This window comes from Saimiri boliviensis, chromosome 2, assembly GCF_048565385.1.
Source record: "Saimiri boliviensis isolate mSaiBol1 chromosome 2, mSaiBol1.pri, whole genome shotgun sequence".
NCBI classification, from domain to species: Eukaryota; Metazoa; Chordata; class Mammalia; order Primates; family Cebidae; genus Saimiri; species Saimiri boliviensis.
The window spans coordinates 229,759,620-229,783,773 of NC_133450.1; the positions used below are offsets into that span (position 1 = coordinate 229,759,620).

The 24,154-nt window shown below is 35.0% G+C and overlaps 1 protein-coding gene across 6 annotated transcripts in view; it reads right to left on the bottom strand.

Annotated features, from left to right (window-relative positions):
- AGTPBP1 (ATP/GTP binding carboxypeptidase 1) overlaps window positions 1-24,154 on the bottom strand; it is a 175,934-nt gene that overhangs the window by 73,907 nt on the left and 77,873 nt on the right. For 5 of the 6 annotated variants that reach the window (XM_039475080.2, XM_039475078.2, XM_074395488.1 and 2 more), the window contains 5 exons: window positions 23,399-23,607; window positions 21,710-21,887; window positions 13,363-13,460; window positions 9,874-9,990; window positions 817-1,529 (listed from right to left, as the gene is read on the bottom strand). In XM_039475080.2, the coding sequence (XP_039331014.1) occupies window positions 817-1,529; window positions 9,874-9,990; window positions 13,363-13,460; window positions 21,710-21,887; window positions 23,399-23,607 (1,315 nt within the window). The remainder of the gene's footprint in view (window positions 1-816; window positions 1,530-9,873; window positions 9,991-13,362; window positions 13,461-21,709; window positions 21,888-23,398; window positions 23,608-24,154) is intronic. The other variant, XM_039475079.2, reaches the window with a different exon arrangement.

Here is a 24,154-nt window from a genome sequence, read left to right on the forward strand (position 1 = left end):
CAATATTTAATAACCTAGTTACTGCTTTTATGAATCCCGTATTTTCCTCTTATTTCTAACTAAAATATTTTCCAATTAAAATTTCAAATTTTACAACAAGATCTGTCCATATTGCTTTATAATGTATTTTTATTTTTTTAGTTTTTCATTTTTTGTTACTACATAGTAGGGGTGTGTGTGTGGGGGTGGGGGTGTGTGGGGGTGGGGGTGTGTGGGTGTGTGTGTGTATATGTATGTGTGTATATATATATTTATGGAGTATATGAGATATTTTGATACAGGTGTACAATGCATAATAATCACAACAGGGTAAAAGGGGTATCCCTCACTTCAAGCATTTATCCTTTCTTTGTGTTGCAAACAATCCAATTTATACTCTTTTAGTTATTTCTTAAAAGCACAATAAATTATTGTTGACTATAGTTGCCCTGTTGTGATTTATAGCCTATTTTTAAATCATATACTTAAATCAAGTTCAAACAACAAATTACTAATATTGCTAATGTAATATTTATTCAAAGATTATTAAATAATCTGCTTTTATATTTTGAGATTCAGTATTAATAGAAAATTTCTAAACTACCCAGTGGTCAGGTTTATCATTCTCCCTTCCTCTGAATAAGGAATGTTCAAGAAATAAAGTAAACCAACAAGGACAATTTCAAAAATCCAAAATTTCCAAAGCAGAATTTAAAAATACAGTAACTTATAACTCAGAGTAATTATCTTCCTAAATACCCAAAGTTATGCTTTTTAAGTCTGCCTCGTATCTTGACAATAGTCTTATTTAGAAGAGGGAAGAAATACGTAACTCACCTTTGTACACCATACGGTCTTTCTAAAATAGGCTCTTTGAATGGAGGTGGAATGTGACCAAAATAATCAGGATAAGCCACCTCTGAATATTCTGGGACAGACTTTGTATTTTTCACAATCTCAATATAGAGGTCTGGGTCATGGAGTGTTGGTCCATCAGGTACTTCAACGGATGCTTGTTCTACTGATGAATTTGACTCAGTATCTTCATCATCTTCAGTTTCAACTCCAGTGCAGCAAAGCTTCCCTAGCTGAACTGTTCTTCCCTCAAACAGGACATTTCCACAAGCAGCCATATGTGGACATGCTTTAGCACATGTAAGGACAGTGAGAGGAAGACTGCAGTCCTTCTTCGTTTCTGCAGTAAAACCCGGGGCTGTTTGAGAAGGAATATTCTGCAATGTAATTCGGTCCAAGGCCTTCACAATATCATTGTTTAAACCATGAACTGATGAAATAGTTCTATTTTGATCACCTGGCTGCTGTTGCAATGTTCTATCATCTTTAACATCTTCTTTTGCTAGATCCATAAGGGTGGACTTCTTTTCACCTTCATCTCCTCTAGAAGGTATGTTCTCCTTCATTACAACAACTTTTCTTAAACTGCCAGAATTCCCAGATGTTTCCTCGCCTGCTGTAGGAACAACAATAGGACCACGTACTTTTCCCTCAAATACAAAAGGCTTTGGTTCTTTGGAGATTAAATCATAGTCCTTTGAAAATTTAAAAAAAAAAAAGTGTTTAATCTTTTAACTGTAAATATTAAAACATATTAACAAAACTAATACATTCATTTTATATACTGCTTCAGAAACCTTTGAAAATTTTAAAGATGGATAAAACAGGATATGTTTTCATTTCACTAACAAAAGACAAAATTTTTAACCACAACAAAATTCATAACATCTACTTTACTTTTTCTATTATAAAAATAATGTCTATGACAGTATCACAGAAATGTGGGAAATCTTAGAAAAGTAGAAACACTTAAAGAATTCAAAATTCTATTAGGGACAACTAAACTGTTATTCATTAATGCAATAATGAATAACAGTGTCTACTTTGTGCCAAGCCTTGTTTCAGTTACTTAAGACACGTAAAAAACGAACTCTTACCTTTTGTAGCTTACATTTTTATAGGAGAAGACTGTCAATACAACAAGTAATAAATACAATATATATTTTATATATAGAACATTAGAAGGGTAACATTACAAGAGGACAAGGCCAGGCACAGTGGCTCACATCTGTAATCCCAGGGAGACTGAGACAGGTAGATCACCTAAGGTCAGGAGTTCAAGACCAGCCTGGCCAACATGGTGAAACCCTGTCTCTACTGAAAATACAAAAATTAGCCAGACATGGTGGGATGCCTGTAATCCCAGATACTCAGAAGGCTGAGGCATGAGAATCACTTGAATCCGGGAGGTGGAGGTTGCAGTGAGCCCAGATCATGCCACTGCACTCCAGCCTGGATGACAAAGTGAGACTGTATCTCCCCACCCAAAAAAAAAAAAAAAAAAAAAAAAAAAAAGGAGGGCAGGACAGGCAGGACATAATGTGGATTGGGAGAATCAAGAGAGCAGAGGGAGGTGGCAACTCTAAATGTCATTGATTAGGGAGCCTCAATAAGCAGGTGAAATAGAAGCAAAGACTTTAAGAAGGTGAGGGCACCACACAAGAGGTACATTCCAGGCAGAGAGGACTGCAGGATATAGCTTCCAGAGTGGAGGAACACTGGAGGTGTTCAAAGAACAGCAAAGATGGGATGGCTGGGAAAGAATGAGTAAGATGAATGCCAAACGCTGGAGAGCCATACAGACTATAAAAATTTGGGCTTTTACTTTGAATGAGATTGGAAGCCAAGACAGGGAGGAATGCCATGACATGAGTTATTTTTGAAAGATAAGATCCTAGTCCAGGGTTTCTGAATGACAGCAGCAAACATTTTGGACCAGATCATTCTTTTTTGGATAAGGTGTATATTTAAGTCATTTCCAAAATTTTGTTATTATACAAAACGGCAATTAAAATCTTTTTTGCAAAAAATTTTTCCTTTGTTTACAATGATTTCCTAAGCACTGAAATGTACTTACAAAATCAGATATTATCATCAATTTTAATGCTTACTGCAAACTGACCAGAACAGCAAACTTTCCAAAAACATTTGTATCAATGTGTATTTCCAGTAACTATCCATGAGAGTATCTATATCAACGGCTCTATTCTTTGCCAACATTCGATACTATGGTGTTTTTTAAAAAAATTTTGGATGTGGTAGATAAGAAATATTATCTTACTGCTATTTTAATTTGCATTTCTTTGACTACTAGGAAGCACTTTTCTATATATCTGTTAAGCAGTTGCAGTTCTTCATAGGCAACTTTTTTGTTCCTAGATACAAGGTTCCCTTATTTTGTGGTATAAATTTTCATGTTAAAAAATTTGTATACATACACATACACTAATCCTCCAGCTGACCCATTGTTTGAAAATATTTTTCTGGATTTGCAATTGATCTTTTAATTTCTGTTAATTTATTTATATACATTATGGAATCAAAATTAAGAATCTTCCATTGTGATTCATTCATGCTCACTGTATACAAAGCAAGGATTCAAAGATGATTCACAGGACTCTCTGTACTATAGCTAAGCCAAAAAGACAGTGGAAACACTAAGGAAGATATAGGTAGTTCCACATTAAAAGGGCTAAAGGGGTAATAAATTTGCATGAAAAAACACGTTTTGGGAGGGGAGGATCCAAGATGGCCGAATAGACATACATGAGGCCAACAAACACATGAAAAAATGCTCATCATCACTGGTCATTAGAGAAATGCAAATCAAAACCACATTGAGATACGATCTCATGCCGGTTAGAATGGCGATCATTAAAAAATCTGGAGACAACAGATGCTGGAGAGGATGTGGAGAAATAGGAACACTTTTACACTGTTGGTGGGAGTATAAGTTAGTTCAACCATTGTGGAAGACAGTGTGGCAATTCCTCAAGGACCTAGAAATAGAAATTCCCTTTGACCCAGCAATCCCATTACTGGGTATATACCTAAAGGATTATAAATCATTCTATTATAAAGACACATGCACATGTACGTCCACTGCAGCACTGTTTACAATAGTAAGGACCTGGAACCAACCCAAACGCCCATCAATGACTGACTGGACAAGGAAAATGCGGCACATATACACCATGGAATACTATGCAGCCATAAAAAACAAGTTCATGTCCTTTGTAGAGACATGGATGAATCTAGAAACTGTCATTCTCAGCAAACTGACTCAAGAACAGAAAACCAAACACTGCATTTTCTCACTCATAGGTGGGTGTGGAACAATGAGAACACATGGACACAGGGAGGGGAGCATCACACACTGGGGTCTGCTGGGGGTGGCAAGGGGAGGAACAGTTGGGGGTGGGGAGGTTGGGGATGGATAACATGGGGAGGAACAGATGGGGGGATGGAGGCAGCAAACCACATTGCCATGTATGTACCTGTGCAACAATCCTGCATGATCTGCACATGTACCCCAGAACCTAAAGTACAATAAAAAGGAGACTGACTTAAATATTAAAAAAAAAAAAAAAGTTTTGGGCCAGGTGCAGTGGCCCTTGCCTGTAATCCCAGCACTCTGGGAGGCTGAGGCCAGTGGATCACGAGGTAGAAGATCAATACCAGCCTGGCCAACATGGTGAAACCCCATCTCTACTAAAAATACAAAAAAATTAGCCAGGCATGGTGGCTGGTGCCTGTAATCCCAACTACTTGGGAGGCTGAGGCAGAAAAATCTCTTGAACCTGGGAGGAGGAGGTTGCAGTGAGCCAAGATCATACTACTGCACTCCAGCCTGGGTGACAGAGCCAGACTCTGTCTTAAAGAAAAAAAAAACACTTTGTAGGAAACATGGTAGGCTAAGTATCCACCCCACAGAACCATTTACAATTGTTACATATATTAAAATATTTCAGGTATGTCATTAAGTGGATAGGAAAGCAAGAATAAAGGCAAAGTATCAAACGAAGAAGGGATCCCTATGTGATAAGCTAAAGAATGTCGGTAGCTATCACTTTGAACACATTTGCTAAACCAGGTGACCTTGGGTACAGATTTTTCCATCTCAAAGACTATGAAAGCCAGGAGAAAAAGCCTGAACTGGCATAAGGTGATTTTGCTCTCAAAAAGATGAAACTCCAGAACTACATCTTCAACATGTATGTCCTAGAAATACTCCCACCACAAAAATCAAAAGAAAAAAAAGCCATAAAAAGAAAAGTCAACTGTCTTAAACTTTAAACCTTAGCTCTAAGATGGTGAAAAGTATCACTGCTCACAAGTTGGTACTAAAAGCCAGCGATCAAATCACAAGGATTTGCAGCCTGAATTCACATCATCTTGGTGGGCCAAAAGCCCTTAAGGAGGAATTCAATCCATAATGGTGACTCTTAAAGGCAACAACTTCTGGAGTTTCCACACATAAAATTATAAAGAAGAAATGAAACCTAGCCGGGCACGGTGGCTCAAGCCTGTAATCCCAGCACTTTGGGAGGCCGAGGCGGGTGGATCACGAGGTCGAGAGATCGAGACCATCCTGGTCAACATGGTGAAACCCCGTCTCTACTCAAAATACAAAACATTAGCTGGGCATGGTGGCACGTGCCTGTAATCCCAGCTCCTCAGGAGGCTGAGGCAGGAGAATTGCCTGAACCCAGGGGACGGAGGTTGCGGTGAGCCGAGATCGCGCCATTGCACTCCAGCCTGGGTAACAAGAGCAAAACTCCGTCTCAAAAAAAAAAAAAAAGAAAAAAAACAAAAAGAAATGAAACCTAAACATAAAATTCAACAAGGTAGAAGGAAAAAGAACCAAAGGAAACACTAGATATTGAAAAATGCCTACAAGAATGTCAGACCAAGAAATGGTCATATTTAATATGTTCAAAGAAATAAAATATAGAAAACAAAAAATTAAAGGCTGATTACACATTTTGTAAGCTTTCTAAAAATCCAAAATAAAACAAAATTAAATACCCAGTAGATTTTTTTTTTTTTTTTTTTTTTGAGACAGGGTCTTGCTCTGTCACCAGGCTGGAGTGCAGTGGCGTGATCTCGGCTCACTGCAACCTCCAGCTCTCTCATTCAAGTGATTCTCCTGCCTCAGCCTCCTGAGTAGCTGGTATTACAGGTCCTTGCCACCATGCCCAGCTAATTTTTTTGTATTTTTAGTAGACACGGGATTTCACCATGTTGTCCAGACTGGACTTGAACTCCTGACTCAGGTGTTCCATCTGCGTCGGCTTCCTAAAGTGCTGGGATTACAGGTGTGAGCCATAATACCCATCTTCCCCAAAAAGTTTTGTGCACAAAATGTTATCAACTTTACTCATATTAAAGTCCAGCGAAGTCTAAAACCTCAGACATTCCAACACTCATCCACAAATAAACTGTGGTATATTCACACAATAAACTACTACCGACCAATAAGGAAAGAACCACTGTTAGACCGAGCACAGGTTAGTTAAAGTACCTGAAGTTTCCATTTATCACTGAGGGAAAGAGGAAAGAAACGTCCTGATTTACTTTAGACTTTGAGAAATATGTTAGAAAATCCAGAGTAACTAGAATTTTTGCATATTTGTCAATACTCTAATACTTTAAATGAATACAGTTTATATAAATTACACCTCAAAAAGTTGATAAAAAATAAAGACTGTATATACAGTTTTCAGTAATATGGAAAAAGTGGCATAAAAGAAAGATAATCCAAATGAAGGCAAGAAAAAGAGATAATTTTTAAAATTATCTTTTTTAAAAAACCAATGAATCCAAGAAAAAAATGTAGGTTTAAGAGCAAAAATAATGAAAATATTAAACATCAAAATTACTGCTTATAAGATGTAGCAAAAACAGTAATTATAGGGAAATTTATATCCTATATATGCACGCATACACACACATACACACACACACAAAGAAAAAGGCTGAAAACCACTGGATGTCTACCTAAAGATGACAATGCAAAAAAAGAAAAAAGAAGAAAAGAAGCAAAAATAAAGACACAACACTTCAAACATATTATTTAGAAATATCAGGATTAACTTCAAAAACATAAAAAAAGTAATTCCAGGATTTAGCTTGTGGGAAGGGACTATCTATATAAAACTATTTGACTCTTTAAACTTTTTCTACGAATAACTTGGACCAAAATTTAAAATCAAATTTAACAAGAGGGGAACAAGAAAGAAAAGCAAAATATAAAAAAAAGTCCACATTGTAAATGTCACCATGCTATCACAGACCTATGAATAAAAGAACTATGAAAATAGAAAATTTTGACACTTCCAATATTTGGCCATCAAGAAACAAGAGAAAATAAAACTGTAATTGTCACTACAAATAAATAAACATAGCTTTAAAAGCACGGTAAGGTCACTTCGCAAAGGATGTTCTTAATTACTTTAATAATACCACATGTTGCCTTCAAAAGGCATTCATTTTCCTTCCATCTGGCTACTGAATAGTGGCCTTAACATATCTGGCCACTAAGTGGGTGGTGTTTAAGATTGAAACAAACACATAAACTAATCTTAAGCATTAATGGTTGACGCTAAAAATAATATACAAATGAAAGTGGGAAAAGTCATAATTGAAATTAACTTCATTTATGTTTATTATCCTATGATCTACAAGAAATTGGTACAAAGATGGGCTGAAGAAAATTCTTTATAACACATCCTATCTGGAACAAACCAATCTTCTTAATCCTTGAAAGCATGTCACTTACATACTGCTGCCTATAATTCAAATACACACTTCAAAAAACTGAGCCTAAAGTATCAAATAATGCATTCCTCTGAAACTTAAAAATGACAAAGATAATCAAGTAACAAAACAACCACCTGAGAAATAATTTTTTGATTATATAAATAAGACAATATGTTATTTCCCATTACATAGGCTATAGAAACAGAGCTTCTCTAAATAAAGCTTTACAGCAGAATAGACAATACATTAATAAATGTGTGCTACTTGAAATATCTGAAGTAGCATCTTTCACTTCAAGAAAATAAAAAGGAGTAACTTAGTGAGAAGCGCTTACACTCAGACCTGTCTTTACAATCTGACCCTGGCCCCACCTAGTCAGACCAAAAGCAGGAAACTACTCTAGGAGCAGCCAAACTAATGGACAAGTTAGCCAGCTGTTCATAAAGTGTCATATAGGAAATCATCAAGGTTAGCCTATTCTGGGTGACCAACTATGATTAGAAAACAGAAAATCTAAACATACGATGCAAGAACAACTCATCACAATCTAAAAGAAAAAAACTCGCTTGTGAAAGAATGAGAATCAAAGTCCTGGACTTGACACCCATATTAGGTTACATTTTTCTATTCCCAAATCAAAACTACAATTTGTAATCACATGACAGTAGTGCCCCCTTAACCAAGGTTTTGATTTCCATGGTTTCAGTTACTAGAGGTTAATCACAGTCTAAAGTGTTCAATGGAAAAGCACAGAAATAAACAATTCATCAGTTTTAAAGAGTGCTCCATTCCGAGTAGCATGATATAATATCACACCATCATGGTCCATCCCACCCAGGACATGAATTACCCTTTGTCCAATGTATCCATACTATCTAAGATACCAATCTGTTATTGACTCAGCAGCAATCCATTATCAGTTCAAAAAAACATGGTATATAAAGAGTTTGGTTTCAGGTATCCACTGGGGATCTTGGAACCTATCTCCCATGGATAAGGGGGACCTACTGTATATATTTCTCATACATACATAAAAAGTAGATTGTACAGAAGAAATAGGTGATTTCTTCACACAATAATTGATTTCCTCCTCAAACCCCTTCCACAGTATTCTTCTGCGTTAATTTAGCAGTATTTGCTACTGCCGGTAGTTTCAAGTCATTCTTGTCTAGGCACAAATGTGTTAAAAGAGCTCACAGATAGCTGTTAAAAGTTGAATGGAAGATTATCAACCAGTACCCTTTCCCAAATGTCTCTTCCCACCTTCTTTTTTTTTTTTTCTTCTGACAAATACCTTCTCCTTCATTCCTGCCTTCCATTACCCCTGATATCAAAGTACCTTCCAATGTACCTCAAATCTAGGGGGAATACCAAGACATCAGAGCAGGGGGAGTTGGGGAGGGCTGCATAAGGTGGATGGTTGCTGCATCTTTACAGCATCTAAGGCTCCTAAGTTCCCAAGCTGAAACCTGAATGATTAGGATTATGAAATGTAAACTCTAGGTGATAAACATTTCTTTTTTTTCTTTTTAGATGGAGTCTCACTCTATCACCCAGGCTTCCAGGTTCAAGCAATTCTCCTGCCTCAGCCTCTGAGTAACTGTAACTACAGATGTGTCATCAGGCCCAGCTAATTTTCTTATTTTTAGTAGAAATAGGGTTTCACCAAGTTGGTCAGGTTGGTCTCAAACTCCTGACCTCAACTAAGCTACCCATCTTGGCCTCCCAAAGTGCTGGGATTACAGGCATGAGCCATCGCACCTGGTGACAAATATTTCTTATGTCTCACCTATAACCTCACAACAAAGTATTTTTCCTTAAGCAGCTAGAAATTAAGTATACCGAATTTAGGAAACAAAGGAAGGGCTAAACAAATCTTTGAGATTATCTAGTTAAAACTCTTTGTTTGGCACTTTAAGATCCTGAGCGATTTCATAGACTTATCCAAGGAACCATCACAAAGGCCAGCTAATGGCCCACAATTTGATCAATTTGACTTGTTACGTGATCCAGGCTCAATAAAAAACTATGTCCATTAAAGTGATGGAAAAAACTGAAAGGACAAAAAATTTAAAGCTGGTCCATCTCCCTTCATTTTACAATTGCTTAACTGCAGCTCATGATGATGACATAATTATTCAACGTCACTCAGAAAAGCAATGCCAGTTTCACGTTTTAGAAAGGTAAAGAGAATAAAAACAGTAATTATCAGCCTAAGGGAGAAAAAATAACTTTTTATTAAAATCAGTTAAGATGCTAAATTTTCTGTATTTATACCTGAAAATCATCAACAAGTTCAGGGAAAAGGTGTTCATACATTTTTAGATCTTCTATTGTTCGTCCTGGTTCTTGCTGGGGTTTTAGTTTGTTAATATCTGTTTCAATATCATCATTCTGAAATGATAAAAAGAGCATGTTACCAGTTAAAACAAACTTTTAAAATATTACAGAATACATTTTAGTATTTAATTAATAACTTGTTCCAAGTTATTAATTAAATGTAACTGATGAATAATTACCGAATAAATGCTGTATTAACTTTACCTGATATTCAAATTTGCTTGTTGTTTGGGGGTTGATGTATTATTGTTGGGTACTTTTGTTTTTGTCATGGTTACTCTAATATAACAGAGTATCTGGACTACTCAAAACAGAAAAACTTGTGTAAAGATCAAGACTCCAGTATGTTCTCCGCATTCTCCCTAATTTCCATCATTTTGTTCATATTCAAGGGCAGTAAAACTTAAGAAGACTAAATTGAAAACCATACGTATATAGGACGATGGTGATAATAAAACAGCTAACATTTATTAAGCACTGAAAATAAATGAAGCACTATGCTAAGCATTTTACATACATTAATTTATTCTGCATAAGAACACTATGAAATTACCCCCATTTAACTGAAAAAGAAAATGAGGTACAGAGAGGTTAAGTCATTTGCTGAAAATTACACATCTTGCAAAGACAGGAGCCAGGATAAAAATCAGTTAGAGTGATTCTGAAGCACCACACTGTTAGCCGGCATGACGTACTGCCCCAATACAGATTAACAACGATCAAACACTCTTAGAGTGCAGGGGAAATAAAGTTCCTGTAGAAAAACTCAGTGTTACCATTCACTCTGTTTTCAGTGGTGGGTGGGGGGTAAGGGGAAGTTAGGAGTGGAACAAAAGTCAGAAATGACTTCCATGTCTCTCCAGGAAAAAAGAGGGTGGATTTAAAGGAAAATATATCCTCAGAGAAACAAGATAGGTATCCAGGATCAATGTGTTCTATATGCTCTTTAGAGAAAAGCTACTGAATCCCATGATATGAGGGCAAATGTCAGCTTATCTGCTATTTAAGCTATTTTCTAGGATCCTCAATGACTCTGGTCTCACACAAACTCATTATTACCTTCTTTATGGCCAAAGAGAGATAATAATACCATTTATTAATTTTCAATTGGTACTCATTTTTAATTTTGTATTTACTTTGAGTAAGCCACTTATTTTTCAGCCTAATCTACAAATTTGTTTTACTATGCTTCCATCCTTAAAAAACTTTACATACATGTATCTTACCACACATATTAACTACTAGTTTAAAAGGAAAAATATACTATGTATTTCTTATTATTTCATATTCAGGAGTGTAGCTATTATTTACATGGCCAATGAAAAAGATTTTCCTCATTGCCATGAGTAACAAAGATTGATTTTATTTAAATATTATCATATTAATTACCATATCATTATTGTATTACATGAATATGTAATTTAATCTCTTTATACATTTATGAACCAATAATGTAGTAACTTTCTTGTTTAACATCTAATAGAATGTTTCTAAAATAAAAAATAATTTACAAAGATATTTTCTCTAAACATACTAGTTCAATATTTGACATTATTTTGTGAAAATACGGCCTTACACAGTGGCTATTTAGAACAAAGAAAAAAAGACTTTAGCTGTAAAAAAGGCATAATTAGGAAAGAAAACTACAGCGCTTTGAAAGCTTGACAGTAGAGAATGCTGTGTTTTGGTTTGAGAAAAAACAGTAGTGAAGAACTACTTACAGACTCATTTGGAAAAAAAAAAAAAAAAAAAAAAAAAAACAAACACCTGATATCCTCCTTAAAAGTACTGCTAAAGTTAAGGACAGAAAAAAGAATACACTGAAACTATGGTCAAGTTGTGGCTCTCGGGAGATGCATCTTCTAGAAGCTACCAGTTTCTATAAATGCTCCAAACTGAAAAATCTGGGGCAAAGAAAATGGGATCACAGGAAAAAAAGTTATAACCATCAGAGAACACAAATAAATAATATCCCCACTACAATGTAGCAGTTCACCTGAAGGATGAAGAAATAGGATTCAGATAAAAAGAGGAAAACTTCAGTAACATCTAAATGTAAAGTCGATGAGAGTAAGAGGCAGGCAGTAGTAGGAAAGAAAAACATAATAAAGCTCAGCAGTCTCAAAAAGCCAACAATTCTACAGTTTTTGAAGAAAAAAATATATTTCAGTACAGTATAGTAGTAAAGAGAGTGGACATTCCACTAGACTGCTTTCTGAATCCTGGCTTCACCTCTTATAAACTAGACTGAGAATCTCCCCCTTCCTCTGTTTTCTATGTACTTATACAACTTAACCTCATAGGGTTATTACGAGGATCTAACGATTACTATATATACGTAAAGAGTTTCAACTAGCACAGTTAAGTGTTCAATAATATAACATTTTTTTTCTTATTGCTATAAATGCTGTGTTAAGATAAAACAGAGAAAATGTGAGCAATCACTGATATCCTAGTGAATAATGCAAGCTAACAACTACATTTTCCAAAGATGTCAATGTTATAAGACAAAGAAATCTGTAAAGGAGACTAAAGAAATGAGATAATTAAGTGCAATACCTGATGCCAGGACACAGATGTAGTTCAGATTAGCTAACTTGACAGTTTCACCAAAGTTTGGTGATCACGTTTGCTGTTTATAAAATTGGTTCTGTATCTATTAAGACAGAAATCTTACAATATCTTAAATTCTATCTCTGAAGTGAGTCAAATATTCAGTGTACCCCAATTTTGATAGTTTTGCAAGATAAAAATGGTCCAAACAGGCAAGAGTCAAATTAATCTCTCCTTCCCCACAAAAAAACCAGCAATAAGCTAAACAGCTAACAAAAGACACCATTTTTCTACAGATGCTAAAGTGGTCCTCTCTATCAATAAATAAGCAAAATATAGACTTTCTAGGCTTCCAGAGGTACAATGAAACTCTGAAAACTTACCTGCCTCCTTTACCTAACAACTTATGTAATATGACAGTAATTTCATATTTTCTCAATAACACTGTTTTTACTTCCTTGTCCAATTAACTGAAACCTAAGAATCATTATGCAAACACTAATTCTCACAAAAACGAATCCATTATATTTCTGTATCCCCAAAAGATTGCTGCCAAAGGATAATAATGCATTTCGAAATAAGTTGCCACAACAGAGTTTCAGATCCATTTCGTAGATTTCAAAATCTAAGTCAGAAAGGTTAGATAAAATCTTTCTGGTCAGAGAGAGTGAAAATAAGTTACTTTAAGGTCCTTTTTAGATCAGTGGATTTAAACCAACATCATCTACTCCTTTAATTGCATAATCATCCACGGTAAAAAGACGAGGACAAAGTAAAACCTACAATTACATATATATTTATTTACCCAATTTTTGTTTTACAACTGTAGTATATCATTTATAAAGCTAACTAGTTACAGAAATTTATACTAACCTTAAAATTTTGATCTAGGTCATCTTCATTCTCAGTTTCATTTTCAGCTTCTACATCAATATCATCGTTGTCATCACTTTCATCTACTACGTCATCCACTATGACACAAAATGTGCTATAAGTAGGTCAAAGGTAAGCATTCTACAACATGCATAGCCAACGGTAGAATGTGACTTACATAAAGTATATCAATCACCAGAGAAAAAGTAAATGAGATTTCTTATTTAAAATGTCCCTAAGGCTGTCCCAGCTGTTGGCAAACCCATGAGATAATATGAGAAAGTGCTTTAAAATTTGGAAAGCACTGTAGAGATGAATTTTTTTTACTGTTATCAGTTTTTAAAAATTAATAATGTCTTACGTTGCGACAGACTTAATGAAACATCCTGTTTTCTAGTTATTATAAATTTTGATGACTCACTTCATCCCTTTATAATTGACTCCCTATACCTATTTGTTTCATTGACGGTCATATGTCACATACTGTGCTATGTGCTGGGAATTTTTTCAAAAAAATGTATAAATCAGGGTTGTCAATCTTTTGGTTTCCCTGGGCCACACTGGAAGAGAAAAAATTGTCTTGGGCCACACATAAAATACACTAATACCAACAATGGTTGGTGAGCTTCAAACACACACACACACAAACACACACACACACACTCTCTCTCTCTCTCTCTCTCTCTCTCTCTCTCTCTCTCATATTGTTCTAGAAAGTTTATGAATCTGTGTTGGGCCACATTCAAAGCCACCGTGGGTCATATGCAACCCATGAGCAGCGTGTTGGACAAGCTTGGTGTGAATACAGTCTCTTCTTTCAGGTAGCTCATGAGGTTTAAGAGCAGAAAGGAGTAAATATGTAATTAAAATACCAAAGATAAACACTAATAAAGGCATAAACTCCAAAATGCTATGGGAAAATGAGGAATGCAGTAACTAATTGCAAACTTCTTGGAGCCAAGGGATTGACGCTGACCACTTAACAGAACAGGTGATATTTAAACAGTATCTTGTAGAAAGTAAAACAGATTTCTACGTGAATGTAATCATGGGTGAGTGTGGCTTTTAAGAAGAGGAAATAATACTAAAGTGAGGAAGCGAAATGGTATCTTTAGAAAATAACAAAAAGTATGACTAGGATGAAGAGGATGCTTATAAAAGTACTGAAAGGAGAACAAAGAATTAAAAAACGAAGTATGTAATATAGTAGGCGAAGTAGTTTTGACTTTCAACATGAAGAAGACAAGCAGTAAGGATTTTCAAGAGGAGAATGGCCTAATTCAATGTTAAGAGGTGAGAGAGACAGCACATGGATGGAAATCGACCAACCAATAGGAGGAAAAAAAAACCAACAATGTCTAGACCATTATAGCAGAAATAAGAATGAAAAAAGAGTATCTCAGGGAGTAGAATGTAAAAAGACATGGGACCATGGATATAGGAGAGACAAGGGATGAAGAGTCAGAGAGTACTTGGAGAATTCTCACATAAATAATGCTTTTAAACAAAGCAGAAAATATTTTTAAAAGCTATTTTTCCAAACTCTTTTTTACTTCCACTTCCAATGTGACTTATAGCAGTGATTACTAACTGTCCCCCTTAATATTTGTTCTCCTCCCTTTCCTTTTAGTAATTGAGACCCTGAATTTTAGCTATGGAGATTCCAGACTCCCTTGCAGTAGTCATAACCATATATATGACCAATTTTGGGCCAATGGTATATGAGGCAAAGTGATGAATTCTAGGTCACATTCTTTAAAAAGAAAATTATCCTCTCCATTTTTTTCCATTCTCATCTTCCACATGAGGAAACCATAGGAGATGGTTAAAAACACAATAAAAGCAACCTATTTCCTTTGATGATCCCAGTAGAGGTCTACTGCCTAAGACCAACTGTCTATCTTCTGAATGGCTATGTGAGAGGAAAAAATTCTATCTTGTAGCAGGATAGCATAGGGTTCTAGAGACAGAATACCTGAATTCAAATCCTAGCTCCCTAACTTACTAGCTGTTTGACTTTGAACAAGTTACATAAATTCTTTGTATCTTCATTTCTTTGTCTATAAAATGGAGATACCTACTCACAGTGTTTTTGTGAGAATTAGAGGAGTTAATATAAGCAAAGTGTCAGGCAAAGAGTATGTGTTATACAAATGGTTATTACTGCTGTTGCTTGAGGGCCTGTGCTACTGGGTCTCTTTGTAACAGCAGCTTAGTCGACCCTAACTAAAACAAATACAAATTTAAAAACAAATCACCTCAAATTCTTAGAAACAGACAGCAAAAAATAAAGTACTCATATTTCACATGGTAAGTTGGGCCTATTTATACTTATGCTTTAACAGCAGTTGGTCATGGTTAAACAAGCAAAGAACTGACATTTGGAAGAAGAGAAGGAAAAAAATAACTCCTAGGAAAAAAGAAAGGGATTGAATTTAAGAAAAGCCTATTGCAAATAGGAAAAATGACTGCTTGGATAGCGAGAGGAGAAAATGCAGTTCATCATCAGAGAGAAAACATGTTTTTAATTTTTAGTCAAACCCTTCAAATATTTTCCTTAAGAAGATGTTTTCCTTTGGATTTATACTCCAGATGTGAAATGGAAGATAGCTTAGCATGTCTCAGACCTTCTCTGCTATTTCAAAGATCCATTCATTATACCAGTACCAATAATTAACAATATTAATTATTATAGCCAATCAAATTAAAACCAGGGAATATATATCAAAATTCTGACTTTCAAAATGTCCTTGGCTGGCTTATTTATAGTAAAAACAGAAATACAGGAAACAACTTAAATGTCTATCAGTAGGAAAACAGTTAGATAAATTGTACTACAATTATGTGATGTAGTCATTAGAAGGAATGAGTCTGTACATTGTGCCTATAAATGTGATCGTGATCTGCTTTCGAACTGATTTTTGTTGATACATACACACACACACACAGAGGAAGCCTATTTAATTTTATTAATTTTTCTTGTAAATCGTACTTTACTGAACTTTTCTTTTGCGTAAGCCATGTTTTTTACAATTGATTTGCTTGGATTTTCTAAACAGACAGTAATATCCTCCACAGATACTGATAAATTTATTTCACTCTTTTAATGGGTAAGACCTTTCTTTTCCCTATCTTACTGATTTAGCTAGAGTTTTCAAAACTATGGTAAATAATAATGGTTCAGAGAGGCATCCTCTACCATTTCATTACTATTTATGACACTTGCTATTATCATTACTATTTAAGAGGTAGCTTATTTAGGAAATATTCCTGGTTTCCTTAAGAAATTTTTCTAGACTGATTGATAGGATTTTTATGAAATCTTTTCAGGGCATTAACTGCGATAATCATTGGGTTTTGTTCTTCTCATCTACTGGTAATACATTTTACTAATTAAAGTCTTAATATGGCAATAAACTTACTTTGTTAAAAATCATCTTTACTTGGTCAAGGTGTCCTACATATAAATAATACTACTTAACTCAATTTCCTAATACTTTAGGATTTTTATATTTATTTTCATGAGTGAGAGGAATCTGTAGGTTTTTTCAAATTAATCTTACCAGGTTATGTTTTCAGCATCATGCTAGCTTCTAAACTTTCCTTTTTTATTTTTTTCTATGCTCTGGAAAATAAAGGATAGGAAAACTTCCTGAAAGTTTGGGAAAACTAATCTCTGAAGCCATCAGCATTTGGTGTCTTCACTAAATAAACTTGATTTTTTCAATTTTAAGTTTTTTACTATTTAAGTCATCATTAGTTATCATATTTTCCTAAAATATTGTCCATTTCAATCACACAGTGACCCTTGAACAATGTAAGTTTGAACTGTGCAGGTCCATTAATACAGAGATTTTCTTCTGCCTCTGTCACTCCTCAGACAGCGAAACCAACCCCTTCTCTTCCTCATCCTCGTCAATCTCATCGATGTGTAGACAAGAATGTAAACCTTTATGAAAACCACTTTCACTTAATGCATAGTAATGTTTTTCCTTCCTTATGACTTTTTAAATAACATATTCTTTTGTCTAGCTTACTTTGTTGTACAGAATATAATACATGTAACTACAAAATATGCACTGTTTATGTTAGCAGTACGGTTTCGGGTCAACAGTTACTAGTAGTTAAGTTTTGGAGGAGTCAAAAGCTCTAGGCAAATTTTCAACTGCACAAAGTCGATACTGCTAATCCCCAAGTTGTTTTAGGGTCAATTGTGTATTCAAATGTATTCGCAGGAGTTACCTTTAACAGCTATTTAGATTGATTTAACCACCTCTATTTACTTTGCCAAGAATGTAAAGGCATATTAAAATCAACCACCAACAATGTTTCTACCAATGTCTCTCTGTTATTCAAATGATTATAGTTGTATTTACTTTTAGTATTTGGCACATGTAGCTTGCATAAAATAATCTTCACTGCCTTGTTTTAACACTTTTTTATTCTGTACTTGTATTTTATGCAACGGTAATACTTTCCTTCTCACCTCTTTAGGGCTAGGGAATGACACATATTTGCCAATCTGTTTACTTTCAAGCTTTCTACTCTGCTGTCTTAAGAGACTTCATATATACCAGATAGTTGGATTTTGTTTTTTAGCCCAATCTGGGAGTCTCTTTCCTTTAATGGGAGTATTTCATCCATTTAGACTTATTAATGAAACTGATTTGCTTGTCCTTGCTTAGCATGTCGTGCTCTAAGGATGCATCTTTTAAATTTCCTCACTTTTACACAGCATAATGGATCCCTGTAAATTTACATCAGTTTTCAAAGTATCCATCGTCTCCAAAGGCTATCCATGTATTTCTATGACTCAATGGACTCCTGTTTAAAGAGCTCTGTTCCAGATGTTACTTTTACATTTGATGAATATATATTTGGACTATCTGTATAATTTTCATTTTAGAAATGCAAGAACAGTATAATATTAGGAAATCCAGTGATATAAATTTTAGCTTATTTTTGTAAATATCCACTTTATAATAACTGTATTATGTACCTTTTGCCAATAATTACTTGATATGTTTAATAATAATACTATAATGACTATTTATTATTACATAGTTAACAGATTATAATGTTTGATACAAAAACTCTTAGGTAACGTCTACATTCTTGACATCATCATATAATATTTTACATAATTACTTCATGAAGGGCATACCTGGATAATATTCTTCTCTACCCAAACATACCTAAGAATATGTCACCCTAGTGACAACTAATAAAGGTTCAGAAATCTTGAGTCAAAACCCTTTTCTTCAAATCTCCATAGATAATACCATTTAACATTCATGACAGTAAGTATCAAGGCCAGCTACACTCATTCATTCAACAAATATTAAATGCACTTATTATGTCCCATGCAATCTAATGGATGCTGAAGATAGAATGAAAAAAACAACAGCCCTTTTGTAATATATGTTTGATCTTTGTCCCAGGTTCCTGGCACACAGCTGCTAAATCCCTTGGAATTTCTAAAGTAGAGAAATGTCTTTTGTTTTAATGATATGACTTTTGGTGGTCCCCTTGATAGCTTCAGGATAGAGGCTGGTGGTCACTAGAAAGATCAAGGCATGATTAGACAGTTGGAACCTCAGTCACACTCCTCAACTCTGGAGACAGAGGGGCTGGAGACTGATTTTATCAAAAATAGCCTTATATTTCAGCAAGCATGCTTATGTAATGGAACTCCCATAAAAACCCTAAACAATGGTGTAAAAGCTCAGAGTTTCTGGGTTGGTGAACACATCATGGTGCTGGAAGGGTGGCATGCCTGGAGAGGGCATGGAAGCCCCACACCCCTTCTCTTATACCTGGCTCTATGCATCATTTCCATCTGGCTGCTCTTGAGTTGCATCCTTTATAATAAACTCATAACCAAAAGTAAAGTGTTCCTGAGTTCTGTGAGCCATTCTAGCAAATTATTAAACTTGAGGAACAGGTCACGGAAACTCCCAACCCCATCAACTTTATTACCAGTAGGTCAGAAATACAGGTAGTCCAAACTTGTAATTGTTATCTGAAGTCAGGGCAGTCCTGTGGGACTAAACCCTTAACCAGTGGGGTCTGTATTAACTCCAAGTGTTCAGTGTCAGAATTGAACTGAATTATAGAACACCCAGCTGATGTCCGGAGATAGGGAGAATTGGTTGGTGTGGGCCAAAGTCACAAATTTGGGGTCAGAAATGGTGTGAGTAAAAGAGTTCAGACCGATCCTTAGCCTTAGACTTTTATCCTTGTGAACTTACATTCCAGCTGAGGAAGGTAAATAATAATAAAGACTGTGAAACATGTAATGAAGCCTGATATGTGAGAAAATAATGGAAAACAAAGCAGTGGCAAGGGCCTGTAGTCCCGGTTACTTGGGAGGCTGAGGTTAGAGGATCTCTTGAGCTCAGGAGTTCAAGACCAGCCTGGGCAATACAGTGGGTATGGAGGAAGGAAGAAAGAGAAGAAGGAAGGAATAATGGAAAACAGAATGAGGGTATTTTCCTAGTGCCTATACAGTTGCTATTAGAATCCTCCTCTCTCATCTGAATCATGGAGGCTTGTCAGTCAATGTAAATATGCATTTCTAGTCCAGCGATGCACTGGTCTGAGAAGCAGTGATAAAAGGAACCAAAAGAAAAATACAGCTTCTCATTTGTCCCATGTTTGGTGAATTTACTGTACTTTCTCTATCCATCAATCCAGACACTGAATAAAGAACTCATTGGGGCATATCCTACCTCCTTCCTGGTGTTACTACTGGCCGCAACATAGGGAAGTCTCACCAGTTTTCCACCAATTAAAACCACCACTTAACCCCCATAATCTTACACTGAGATATAAGAGAGAAAGGGATTCCAACTGCTCCCTGAATGTCCCTCCAAATTAGCTGCTAATGGCACCTCAACTTTAGCTGAAGATAACACATTTCTAGAAGAGGGAATGGAAGCTTAATGCTGTTCCTGCATTTACTCACAGCTCTACCACATTTCTTGCATGTTCTGTGTTTGTTCTATGCTCCTCGTATCTAGTTTACAGATTTAGTACAGATTTTCTCCTATAAAAGTCTGTTGGTAATTTCAAACAGAATGGGGAAAAGGGTATTGGACCATTGTTTTTAATTAGCTTTCTTACTCATTAGTCCTAGACTTAGCCTTAGACTTTTAAATATTTTAAAGGAGGTTTCTGAATAATCCATTTTGATATTTTGCATCGACTTGTGTTTTAATAATTTCATATCTTAAAAATAAAATCATGAGTGTACCCTATGACATATACCATTAATAAATTTATATCAAGAATAATGAATCTAATACAATTACTGGAAAATTGTTTTAAAACACTTGTTTCAAATAAGAATTTTTACATATAAAGAAACTTTAAGTTTTTTTTTCAAAAAAAGGATCAACTGATAAGAAAACACTATGAAAATTGTATTAAAAGCCGGGACTACTTTCTCTCTTTCACTTTGGTAGATGTTATCAAAGAAATTCTTCTTTCCCATATAAATAAACTTAAACTCTTACTTCCTCTACTACATACCTACAGTATTATATGGAAAATGACAAACAGCCTACCTCAGATAATTTCATATTTTCATCCAAATAAGTCATGTGCAAGTTTTTGTTAAGCATAAAACCATAGTAATTTTAGTGATTAGATTTTTTTTAACTTAAGAAAAAAATTTCACAGAAAAGCTACAGATATAAACCCAAACATAATTACCTAAACATTTATTTAATGTTTGTATTTTTCTACTTTAAAGACGTACATAAGTTGGGTGGGGTGTGTGGCTCACGGCTATAATCCCAGCACTTCGGAAGACCGAGGCAGGCACATCACGTGAGGTCAGAAGTTTGAGAGCAGCCTAGCTAACATGGTGAAAACCCATCTCTACCAAAAATGCAAAAATTACCCAGGAGTGGTGGCATACACCTGTGATCCTGGCTACTCAGGAGACTGAGGCAGGAAAACTGCTTGAACCCAGGAGGCAGAAGTTGCAGTAAGCTGAGATCGCGCCACTGCACTCCAGCCTGGGTAACAGAGCAAGACTCTGTCTCAAAAAAAAAAGACAAAAAAAAAGTACATAAGCTATCAAATAATGTTCCCATATGAAGCTTAATTATTTCACAATTCACCTTTACATATATACAACACATCCCACACTACTTCACTTAATTACTAGCCTCCAATTTCTTATATTTAAAGAAATACTTAAGTAAAATAAAATGTGAATGTGTATCATGTTCATTAAGGCCTTCCTTTGCTGAAGAGTTAGACATTAGTTAAAAGAAAAATGACAGCGTCACATAGTTCTAAGAACCCACAAAAATCGGCCGTGACCCTGTGATCCTACCTTCCGGGGGTAAGCTGTAGAGCTGAGCCACAGGACCAGTCACAGGAATAACAGGCAACTGGAAATGAAAAGAACTTTTAATCGTTGGGAGTGGCAGTCGATTTTTTGGGAAACACTTCCTCATTATCAGACTGGAGGTATTGACAAGAGGATCAAGAGTCCTGACTGCCAGACATTCCTGTTTTTTAAAAAAAAGAAGAAAAAGTAATTTTTTTGATGAATAACTAAACCAATTTGACTTTATTTCAGAAAGTAAGACATTAATAATTTTCTAGAAATACGTATCTCAAAAACCAATATTTTAACACAGAATAGTTACAAAATAGCTTTATAATTCAGAATTATCTATCTGTAAATAAGAACCTCATGTGGCTAATTGAGAAGAACTTTTCCTTAAATATTGTAAGCAGAAATCTGTATCATCTTTGGAGTAATGTGGGGGACACTTAGCAAGCCTAGGACATACAATTTAAGGGAAAAATGGAAAAAGGAATTAAGCAAGAAAACTTAAAAGGTGTAAGATATTTAAAAAAAAAATGCATTTGACCAAACCTTTCTCAGAGAGGTGCAATAACACCTCTCATAAGTTGGCTATTCACTTTATAAAAGGATAGCCTGAATATCACAATATAGTTTTAAGAGTCTGACTTGCTGTCCTGGTATCTAGTCTTGAGAAGGGTTAAGGGACACAGGATATGAAACTGTCATATAACAACAGTATTATTAGTGACAATTGACATTTAGATGGTACTTTGACACACTGTAAAAGTTTCCATATATGTTTTCACATCTGACCTGTCAAAACAAATGAGAAATTAAGGCTTAGAAATGTTAAGTGGCATAAACCAGTCACCTAACTCTTTCTCATAGATAAACTATCCATCGCTGTCTACACTAGGAAAAGTAAAAACAAGTGCATATGATTGATCTAGAAAACAAAAGAACTAAGGTAAACATAAAATATGTGTTCAGATATCTTAACTCTTGTCATATAAAAAATAGACTGTGTTGATCATGTGTAAGACCAGGAATGCACAACCAAGATAACTGGCTGATATTTTCAAAAAGACAGATTTCTTTCTAATAATATAGTTTTCTTTTAAAAAGGGGGGAGCAGGGGTTGCATTGCAACATCCCCATCCCCCATGGCTGACAGTCAACACAGATGCTAGAAAGGATCTCACTAAATATATTGTCAAAAATGTTCATGCTTATAACAGCTGGCAGATCTGGCATTCCCAGTTTCAGGTGTCATTTTTGTACATTCTCTATACAAAAAAGCCTCTATCCAGCAGGAAAACATGCGGAACACTCACAGACAACAGAACTGCTCTACAGACTATAAAAGTTCCACAGATACCTCATGAAAGGGGAATACAACACTGAGTACAGCCAACTACACATCCTAGAAAGCATGGCTTCATGGAATCTCCTCTTGCTAAGTGGGTGAATTTCTACTTCTTCCTTTTGCCTTTGGAGGGAAATCTCACATCGCAGAACTGTGCTCTGACCATTTCCTCCAGCTAAGCCTGAGGTCACATGTGAGAAATAATTGTGTCTTTTGGTTTTAAGATTTTCAAAAAATGTATTTATCATGTGTATGTGTTTCTACTTGTACATTAATTCAGTTTTCTTAACAACCAAATCATATCATTAGTACATAATCAAGATAATAAGAAAATAACTCACTTGTGAAGTGTTATACAGAATTTTCATCCCATTGGCATCAATAAATGCTTTTCTTCCCAACTTGATGTTTGTAACACTTTTTAAACTCTGTAAAATTCCTTTTCGAATGAGCATGTTTCTATGCCGATTATCATGGCGGTGCCAATCTACATAAATTGTTAAAAGCACTTGGACATATCCTCTGTCTACAGCTCTCCTGGCATTTGTTTCTTTAACAAAAGAAAATTGAGAAAGAATACTTTTTAAATGACAAGAGAGGGTGTGGTACAGTAAATCAAATTTAAAATATTACCTCAATATTGTGATAGATGCTTATGATTTTTTTTCTAAAACAAATGACAACCACATATTTAAATGTTTTCTAACAAAATAAATATGAAGTTTCAGAGAGCAAACTGCAATCTCTTCCAAAACCTGCCTGTGTACTGTTTCACAATTTATAAATATCAAAATGTCTTTAATAAAATTAAAGTTATAACTTTTTAAATGCTTTTGTTTACTAACAAAAGCTTCATGTATTTAAAAATTTATGAATGCAATGATTTTCATTACACCAAATGAAATGTATACGCTTTCTACTTACTAGATGTGAATGTGATTTTTAGAAGATCCACTATTATTTTTATAATTTCTATTATAAACTTTATGTTCCCACTGAAATAAACCCTATTGAATTGTAGCTTCTATTGCAAATTTTGTTTCCACTAAAATTAATTGCTCCAATTACTCCACAATTATATAAATATTCATACTATA